General features: G+C 41.0%; 1 protein-coding gene across 1 annotated transcript in view; it reads left to right on the forward strand.

The window, feature by feature from the left end:
• Positions 1 to 7294, forward strand: part of ano3 (anoctamin 3) — a 28275-nt gene extending 20981 nt beyond the window's left edge. Inside the window, exons 13-25 of the mRNA XM_054619578.1 lie at positions 562 to 622; positions 2672 to 2754; positions 2901 to 3041; positions 3389 to 3553; positions 3794 to 3830; positions 3943 to 4054; positions 4304 to 4361; positions 4641 to 4738; positions 5007 to 5161; positions 5272 to 5424; positions 6164 to 6314; positions 6391 to 6574; positions 7112 to 7294. Of these exons, the coding sequence (XP_054475553.1) occupies positions 562 to 622; positions 2672 to 2754; positions 2901 to 3041; positions 3389 to 3553; positions 3794 to 3830; positions 3943 to 4054; positions 4304 to 4361; positions 4641 to 4738; positions 5007 to 5161; positions 5272 to 5424; positions 6164 to 6314; positions 6391 to 6574; positions 7112 to 7294 (1581 nt within the window). The remainder of the gene's footprint in view (positions 1 to 561; positions 623 to 2671; positions 2755 to 2900; positions 3042 to 3388; positions 3554 to 3793; positions 3831 to 3942; positions 4055 to 4303; positions 4362 to 4640; positions 4739 to 5006; positions 5162 to 5271; positions 5425 to 6163; positions 6315 to 6390; positions 6575 to 7111) is intronic.
• Positions 7295 to 9814: the final 2520 nt, after the last annotated feature.

Raw genomic sequence — 9814 nt, forward strand, 5'->3', positions numbered from 1 at the left:
AGTTTAGCTTATCAGAAGACTGGAAACAAGACTCAACAGCTTGCTTGCTCTGTCCAAGGGTAAAACCCAATTTCTTCATTATTTAACATTTTTACTCTACATATTTTTTAAGCTATTACATAAACAAGATTCAACGTGTTAATTAGTGAGCTTTAGATGTGCTATTAGCCAGATGTATACGGTGGACAAAGCCAGGCTAGTTGTTTCACCCTGTTTCCAGTATTTATGCTGAGCTAAGCCAACTCGCTGCTGGATGTAGCTTCATTTTTATTATGCAGACTCAAGATTGGAATCAATCTTTTCATCTAACTCTTGGCAATATTGCTAATAAGCTTATTTACAAAACTATTCTTCTAAGAAGTGTCTCATGTGAGGCCCCAAACTCAACCATGAGAGACCCTGAAGTACGACTTAGATAATCACAAAGTCATGACATGCATTAGACAAAGGTGAAGCTGTTGAAATCTAAACAAATCAATGTCATGATTCAGTTTCATCTGTGAAGCTACCATTTCATGAAGCACTTTTTCAGAGCAGCCCTTTGTGTGCTTGTGTTTCTAGGTGACCCATCTGTTTGATAATGGCGGCACTGTGTTCTTTGCCATCTTCATGGCTATTTGGGGTAGGTAGAGGCTGTTTTTTTTTGTTGTCCCCTTTTTCGAACACTTGTTGTATTACATCAACTATGTGCTTCACTTGATACAAACCCTTCGGGAATTCAAAACTATTTATACAATAGTGTGTCAGTGCTTATGCTTCCACTCTCCACTCAACTGCTCAAAACACATTAATCTTGTCAACCGAGAATTCAATACTGTAAACACTCTGCAGTGCAAACACAGAAGATCTTCACTCTGTAATACATTAGTCATCGAATAAATCGTGGGCAGGTTCTACTGTTTTAGCGTCTGCACATACACTCCCAGTGCTGTCCTGATGTAATTAGTCAGTTAATTAAACATTTCTCCAGGGGGGAGACGGTATCGTTAAGCTGTCAGCTCTGCAGAATTGCACCATGATAGCGGTATAATGCAGCTATGCTTCCCACAGCTATAATATCTATGCAATGTGAGTTTGAGCAGCGTCTGGCAAAGATTCATCTATCTGTCGGCATGGTAAATAATCACCTGTGCCCAGAAGGAACATTTGGCACATTGTGTTCTGAGACTGGGCTAAATGAAGGCCAAGGAGAGCCGAAGAGCCGAGGGAGTTCCAGCCAGCCTCCCTGACTGAGGTCTGTAAGCTCTGGCTTTTGGCAATGTGGACCAAAGTAACTGTACTGCGCCACTGAGCGAGAACACTCCGGGTCTGCTGTGTCTGAGCATGTGTGTGCAAGATAAAGATGAAAAATTGGTTAGCCCAGGGGAACGAATGTGGGCATCTGAGACGGCTGCTTTTCTCTCTCTTAAAACAAAAGTGGGTCGAGTAATATTAAACTTCAACATCTTTCACAGCAGTCAAAGTTGTTCTGAATGAGCATTCATATACTAGTGCTTTTTAAGACCACAATTCCTTTGTGTGTTTTCGAAATTTATGTTCTTTACTAGAACCATTCAGTTTTGCTTTAAGTGTATGAACAAATAACACATACAGTGTATATAAGCATCAATTCTCTGCTGATTATTTTCTTGATTAATCAGATAGACTTAAAAATGAATCAAAATAGTAAAAAAAAGTCTGAATGCCCAAAGTGATGTCAGGGAATTGCTTGTCTAAAACCTTAAAATATAAGAAATTCTGCCAGTTGGAACTAAGGATTTGTTGTCAGTGTTTCATTAAAAATTACTCAATTATTAAAATAGTTGTAGTTTTAGCTCAAACACATTTAATATGTCCAGATGTATAAAAGAGCTGTGTTAAGGCTGCACAGCACTGTTCGAATACTCATGTCAGTTTTCATTATACATTCTTCTCTCTGCTGCAAAATCACACATGCATTTAATATGTATATTTAATGAATACTGACAAAATGCTGAGTCAGTAGTATAGAGTTACAGTGTGCTGTCCATCACAGATACATGATTGCACTGTTCTTTCCCACTGAGGTCCACCTGTCACTGTGTTTGCACTAATGCTACTTAGACACATTTCTCCACATATATTGGACCACACAAATGTTGATTCTTAGGTGGATTCTGAAGCCATTCAGCCTTTATAAAAGCCTATTTTACTGGTGTTATGCATGCATAATAAACCAGAAAAAAGTGTTGACAGAAAAAGATTAGTAACATCATTGCTGGTGTTGTGTGCAGCTCAAGTCACAATAGAGTCAGACACAAAGGAAAGGCTGCCTCCAGAGTGAATTCTTCCCACAGAAAGATTCACTTTTGAAGTCTTTTAACACAAAATGGAGCTTGCCTGACAAAGATGTGACTTTGGGGTTATGCATTGTACAAGTAAAGCCTATTTGCTGTTGCTACTTCTTTAACGTCTCCACAGAAACTAAGCAGGTGGCGAACTGATGGCCGTAATGAGTTTCCATATGGTCCACGCACGTCACTGCAGCCTGTGTTTCACTCTGATTATTTGGCCGATTATGTTTCGTTTGGTTCTGCACTGTGTCCACAGTGAATGGCCCTCTGCAGTCACATGATTATGATTATCAATCATACTCTGTGTTACACATCAAAGTTGATCAATAATGTGATTGATTCCTGATCTCCCTCTGCAGCCACAGTATTCCTGGAGTTCTGGAAGAGAAGGAGGGCAGAACTGACTTATGACTGGGACCTCATCGATTGGGAGGAGGAGGAGGTACGTCAGCACCATCCTCTAATAGATCAGACATCATTTCATTACCACAAAGCACGTCTTTTAAACTTGACACTGATTACCTGGTATAAAAAAGAAGAGGACTACACAGCTCAAAAGTTCCTTCTGTATTGTGTGTTGTGAATCAGGAGGAGCTGAGGCCTCAGTTTGAAGCCAAGTACTCCAGGGTGGAGAGAGTTAACCCCATCTCTGGCAAGCCCGAGCCTTTCCAGCCCTTCTCAGACAAACTCAGCCGGCTCATGGTGTCTGTGTCCGGAATATTCTTCATGGTAAACCCCCTTTGATCTTTTGAATAATCTCCCCTTTTGGGACTCAGCCTCAGACTGAGATCACCGTGTTCTTTTTGTGCCACCTTTGGAGAGTTTGTGATGTGCAAGCAGTGGCTTAACATTTCCCCCTGCTGGATGAAAGCAGTATTAAGAGGAAATGGTGGATTTGGCCTTTCTGATGGCCTAATTTCTCCAGTGGACTGATTACATTTAAATGATTAAAGAGTGTTTTGTTTACCTGCATAGTTAATAGGTTTTCACTGTATCACCGTATAAGATAAAAACCTCTCCACATGCATATAACATCCTGTACTTTATGCTTCCTTCTGTCCATCATCTCTGCTCAGATTTCCCTCGTTCTGACCGCGGTGTTTGCCGTGGTGGTTTTCCGTCTCATCGTGATGGAGAAGTTTGCTTCCTTCAACTGGTATTTTGTGAAGACGAACTGGCAGTTTGCCACCTCTCTCACTGGCGTCTGCATCAACTTTATGATCATCATGTCTCTCAACGTGGTGGGTGTCTGGACAAGCATCATCTGGCGCGTTTACATATTCTGTCCAATAAATGTTTCATGAAAATGTTTCATGAAACATTTATTTAGAACTCTGTTCCAGGAAATTTCCCATCCACAGCCAGAAAGTCTTTTGGTTTTTTTTTTATTTGCTGAGATTCCTGTTTCCTCTCTTTTTCATGATCATTATCCACCTCAACCTTTTCCCTCTTGATGCTTACGAGTACTATCATCTTGTCAGGTGTATGAAAAGGTGGCCTATCTGCTGACAAATTTAGGTGAGCGTTGTGCACATGCTGCATGCATTCATACCTTCATTATTTCTTGCCTACCGGGCATTGATTTTTTCCCCTTGTCCACCCCAAACAACCTCCGTTTCTCCCCCCTCAGAGCACCCACGGACAGACTCGGAGTGGGAGAACAGCTTTTCTCTGAAGATGTTCCTGTTCCAGTTTGTAAATTTGAACAGCTCCACATTTTACATCGCTTTCTTTCTTGGAAGGTAGGCTGCCTGCCATGAACTCTACAGTTCCTGTTTACAGTGAATTTAATGAGCGATTGTGTAAAGATGTTTTATTTCAAACTCCCATGTCATGAAATCTGCCAAGACTTTTTCCCCCTCCCTCCCTGTAACCAAGCTGTGGTCTATTGGACATAATTAGTACCTTTTTAAGTGTCTCTTTTTTCCTGCTCAGACTTTATTAGTTTTTCTCTGATTGGATTTCAATGTTGCCAATGTCAATCTGTTCAGGTTTGCTGGCAGGCCTGGAAAGTACAATAAACTCTTTAATCGATGGAGATTGGAGGAGGTGAGTGCAATTAGGCATCATCATAAGTGGGCTGATTATTGCCTTCTGTTTAAGGATATATTTAGAATTGTCACGTAATTCATCTTTTACATGATTCGCCCTTATGTAAACCATTAATCTCCCACATTATTAGTGGGATTTAGAATTTTAATGATCAAGAAACAGAATGGGATGAAATGTGTCGCAGGATACGCTCATTGATTGGCTTTGAATTATCAGGCATGAAATATGGATGTTAAAATTATTATATTGTATGTTATATAATTATATTTTTCTCAGTGTCACCCGAGTGGCTGTTTGATTGATCTCTGCCTGCAAATGGGAGTCATCATGTTCTTCAAACAAATCTGGAACAACTTCATGGAGCTTGGTTATCCGTGAGTTACATTCTATTATAATCATTCTTTCTCTATGAACTATTAGAAATGCCACGTTTATTACCTAAAGCTGTAAATTCATGCGATTGGCATTTTACAAACCTTTTTTTGGGTCCTTTAGCTGATTAGCATATGAAAAAGCTTGTCTCCCGCAGAAACACATAAAATCCTGTTGTGTGGGGCTTAGTTAAAGGCTTCCTGCAGTGCTCCTTGAATTGTCAGAAATAATTGCTTTGATTTGACAGTTAGCTACTTGCTACGTTTTCAGTTTGCTGCAGAACTGGTGGTCTCGTAGGAAGATGAAAAAAGGAGGTGGTGGAGGGCCGAATGTAGAGAGTAAAGCTCAGCTTCCACAGTGGGACAAAGACTGGAACCTGCAGCCGATGAACGCCCATGGACTGGTGGACGAATACCTCGAAATGGGTGAAACATTACATTCTATTTGAGTTTTATATTTGTCTGAAGAGGGAAGATAAAAAAATCAAAGTATGTACATTATTTGAGCCAAAGTTGAGACGATTTTCCTTCTGCAGTTCTCCAGTTTGGCTTCACCACCATCTTTGTAGCGGCGTTCCCGTTGGCTCCTCTCCTGGCTCTCCTCAACAACATTATTGAGATCCGTCTTGACGCCTACAAGTTTGTCACTCAGTGGAGGAGACCCATGCCTGCCCGAGCCACCGACATAGGTTAGTGGTCTGCCCCCACACCTCCTCCGTGTCTCTCACACTGTGGCTGTTGTATTTTTAGACCATAGCTACTTTTCCAACAGTCATACATTATGGTAAACAAACATGTTCCATTATCTATCCTATGGAGATAGATCTGTTCCCATATCCTCTGCGTCTGTACCGCCATATGCTGCACCCTCGCCTCCAATCACTACCTCTCATGACCAAATGCTTCTTGTGGCATGTTGCCCTGTAATTAAAGGAACAATCCACCCTGAAACATTTTCAGTTCTTCTTCTTCTTCTTCTTCTTCTTCTTCTTCTTCTTCTTCTTCTTCTTCTTCTTCTTCTTCTTCTTCTTCTTCTTCTTGGTTTAAGCCGACATTTACGGATCTCACAGAGATTAATCTAATGCAAAAAAAGGCTGAGGGATGATTTTTCTTCACTCACAGTACAGAAGCCTTAATAGACTTTAGTTTGATGCAGCCAAAAAACATGTGGTATTTTGAGTAACACAGTTCACAAACCCCTTGCTTACATAGCTTTATATGTGTATATATAAATATAAACAATATGTCCTTTCACCATCTCTGGAGGCTGTTGAAACCTATTTTCATTATAAGGTATTTTGGTAAATAATTAAGTGACGAGAAGTAAATAAAGCACGGTAAAGGAAAGTGAAACAATTTCCGTACTTTATAAAGTCTCTACTTTATAAAGTAGAGAAAATGTTCTTTCTCCTGTGGTTTGTCTGTCAGGTATCTGGCATGGGATTCTCGAAGGTATCGGCGTGCTGGCAGTCATCACCAACGCCTTCGTCATCGCCATCACCTCAGACTACATCCCCCGCTTTGTTTACGCCTTCAAATATGGCCCGTGTGTGGACAAGGGACACCACCATGAGGATGAGTAAGCACTTAGTATAATGTGTAAGCTGTAGATATTTACGGCAGAGCGACTGACAGCGTCTCCTTTTCTCCCTCAGGTGTTTGCGAGGCTACATGAACAGCAGCCTGTCTGTGTTTGAGGATACGAAGAACAGCAGCAAGATCAGGTACTGCAGGTACAGAGACTACAGAGCGCCGCCCTGGAGCTCAGTGCCGTACGAGTTCACCCTGCAGTTCTGGCACGTCTTGGCTGCCAGACTGGCCTTCATCATCGTCTTTGAGGTAGGTCAACATTTCTTCTTCGTGTGTTTACCAGCAAGGCAAGTTGCTAAAACTAAATCCCCTATGTCTTCAAAACTATGAAACTACAGAATGTTTTGTAGCTGTAGCGGTTTTTACTTTTAATGATTAATGTGCTGTCCTTGGTAAGTGAAAACCTCACAAGCTTGATTTAAGTGATTTTAACACTTTAATTGAATCTTGCTGCTACAGTAAGTGGTGGTATTTCACAAAAAAAGCACGAAAATACATCCCAAATTACATGGTGGTCCAGCCAACAAAAGGCATCATGTTTCTTCTTCTTTCCTTGAAAAGTAAACAACATTTTCCCCTGAAAACGCTGCCTTCTGCAATAATTTATAAAGTGAAGAAAAACTGGCATACCATGCGCCTATAAAACATTATAGGGCCCATAATGTTCTTTATTGTGGTACACACAGTGTTAACCTTTGCATTTTTTATTGAATTGTGCAGCAAATACTGGCAACTAAAGCATAGTTCTGTGGAAGGTAACTCATAAATGATTAATGCTTCACTCAGCACCTGGTGTATGGGATCAAGTCCTTCATAGCGTACCTCATTCCGGACATGCCCAAGGATCTCTGTGATCGTATGAGGAGAGAAAAGTACCTGATGCAGGAGATGATGTACGAAGCCGAACTGGAGCACCTGCAGAAGGAGAGGAAGAAGAACGGACGGCGTTATCACCATGAGTGGCCTTAGCTTTTACCCCGCGTCTCCACTTCATACCGCACAGCCCTCAGCTCACGGGCACAACCTCCCTGCGCCTGCTTATTTATGTATTTTAGCTTTCAGACTCTAGCTTCACTCGGCTGATTCTGTACACCAAAGACACCCTCTTCTGTAACAAGATCCTCCCTCAAAACCTGTCTTGCTTCAGGCATTAAACCTGACCACTCCCTCGCCATCTGTTTCACGTCCAGCGTTGGAGCTGCTCCTGGTTTCAGGCTCCGACCGTTTCCTAACCCCGCCCCTGATGCCTCACCTGGCTTCATCCAGCAGGTTGCCCTTGGGTCTATGTTGTTTCAAGGCTTCACTGGGGGGAAACCTGTGCAATTGTAATGTTTACTATGCAGATCAAGGGCTGCAGATCACCACTGTTCACTTTTGGCACCCATCCTGCACTCTCTCTGTGTGGCAGCTAGCACTCCGCTTTGACTCTGTTTGATGCAGCTCGCAGCATGGCCGTAATTTTTCTCACGTGAGCATCAGCAGAGCCACCGTTCTGCCTGTTTTATGTGACGGAGCTACTGACACTTAGCGTTTCTTGTTGCAAAAGAGATTCTGGTGATGTGGCACCAAATACAATGGACACTGTTCTTGCAAAGTGACTATATATTGCCCTTAAAGCATGCTGATTCATACTTGCAGCAAGAAAAAAATAAAAATAAAATAAAAACAACAGCATTCATTGTGGAGGATGTGAACATCCATTTAGTACATTTGACAAAGATATCTCTATGACAATATATAAAGTGCATGGTAATATTGTTTTGTACCTTTTGATAGACAAAGCCCCTGTCTTGATGCCTGGTTCACGTGTGTCTGCACTCGGTGTGAGCTGTGTGTTAATCTCTGTTTGTCGTGCTGCTGAGCTTGGCTGTCTTGAGTTGAGGAAATGTGAACTTAGTGCGATTTGATTGTGCCTACAGTTGTGCGCATCTCAATTGTGTCACCAACATCACGTGTGCCTGTTTGTGCTGCACGTGCCCTTTTCAAGTGCAAGGAATATTCTCTCTCGTTGTCTTTTTGTGTGATCTTCTGTAAACTCTCTGAACTCTCTGGTAAGGATTTGTTTTTGATGTGAGTCACACCACACTACCTACTCGGGTCTCAGCTAATGGCTCTGAAACACGGTATACGTTGTAATGTGACTCCCTTCATGAACAATGTATACACTCGTATGCAGGAGCCGCAAATATGCTCTTCCGTTCTGTGCTTGCGGCCTGTTTTTCATTTGTTGTTGGAAGCCCTGATGCGTGGTTGAAACTTGGATCACTTAGACATACCTGTGGCTTGGATGTTCAGCTTGCAAAAAAACATCCATCCACTGTTCCTCAGTCACGAAGAACACCAACATACTTCAGTTGCAGTTCTTCGCTAAGATGCGGTTTCGGCTGCTTTCTGACCTTTACTGATGTGAAACAGAGAAATGCAGAGTCATGACCTTTTATTGTGGTCAGGATGCAGCATGTTTTTGAGAACTCAGGAAAACTGAGGCCTGTTTCATTCATGTTGAGATGGAGAGTTGTAGAATGAACAGCATTAATGAGTGGGGTTGTATTTTGTAGGTGATGAGAGCTTCAGTACAGGTCACATTGATCATATCATAGTAAATAAGATTTAATAAACATGAGAGTTACAGCAATCTAACAAGTGAAGATAAAGAACATTGCTAACCCGAATGCATTGCAGACCACTGAAAAAACGTTTTTATTATTATTATTATTTAAATGTGTTTATTTATTTATTTTGCTGTTCTTTGTATATACATTTTATGATGTATGTGATGTTTTTATACTTTTAATGTTGTGCTACCAGCACTAGTTCACCTATTTTCACCCTCAGATAAACAAAGTAATGTCCACATTTCTCAGGTGTCCTCTGAATGTTTCATATTTTCTAAGATGCAATCAATGGTGTCCTGCTTTTTAAGATATATATTTTTGCACTGCAGTGCATTTGCATGAATATCTTGCAGAATCACAGTTAAAAGTATGTTTGATTTTTTTTTTTTTGCATATAAGTGTAGGAGAGCAGATCAGAAATCACACAGGTCATTTTGGAGACGTATGATGCAGGTCGTTGGTCAAGAATGATGATGCTGTCAGGTTATAGTGTCCAATCCATTGATCATAATCATTTCATTCACATGAGAGAGATATTTGTTTTTAAATCTCATTCCAATACTTAGAAAACTTGTCCAGGTTTTCAGAATATCTTCCCTGCTATGTGAACATTGAAAATCTATGCATGTTGTTATCCTTGAGTTTGAACAGATTCAGATGTTAATGTATTGGTACATTTGTACTGTAGAGTATGCATGACCTAACATCTGCTTTGAGCAGAGCTAACTTCTGTCAAGTTGTTAACAACGTCTTAAACATATCACTTCCCTTTTTCAGTGTTTATCCTTTTTGGAGGTCCAGACAAGGCCTAATGTTTCTTGATGTGATGGAATTTTAAACTCTAACAGTATTTTCTAAGTAAGAGCTTGGACTC

The sequence above is a fragment of the Anoplopoma fimbria genome, chromosome 19, assembly GCF_027596085.1.
Source record: "Anoplopoma fimbria isolate UVic2021 breed Golden Eagle Sablefish chromosome 19, Afim_UVic_2022, whole genome shotgun sequence".
NCBI lineage: Eukaryota > Metazoa > Chordata > Actinopteri > Perciformes > Anoplopomatidae > Anoplopoma > Anoplopoma fimbria.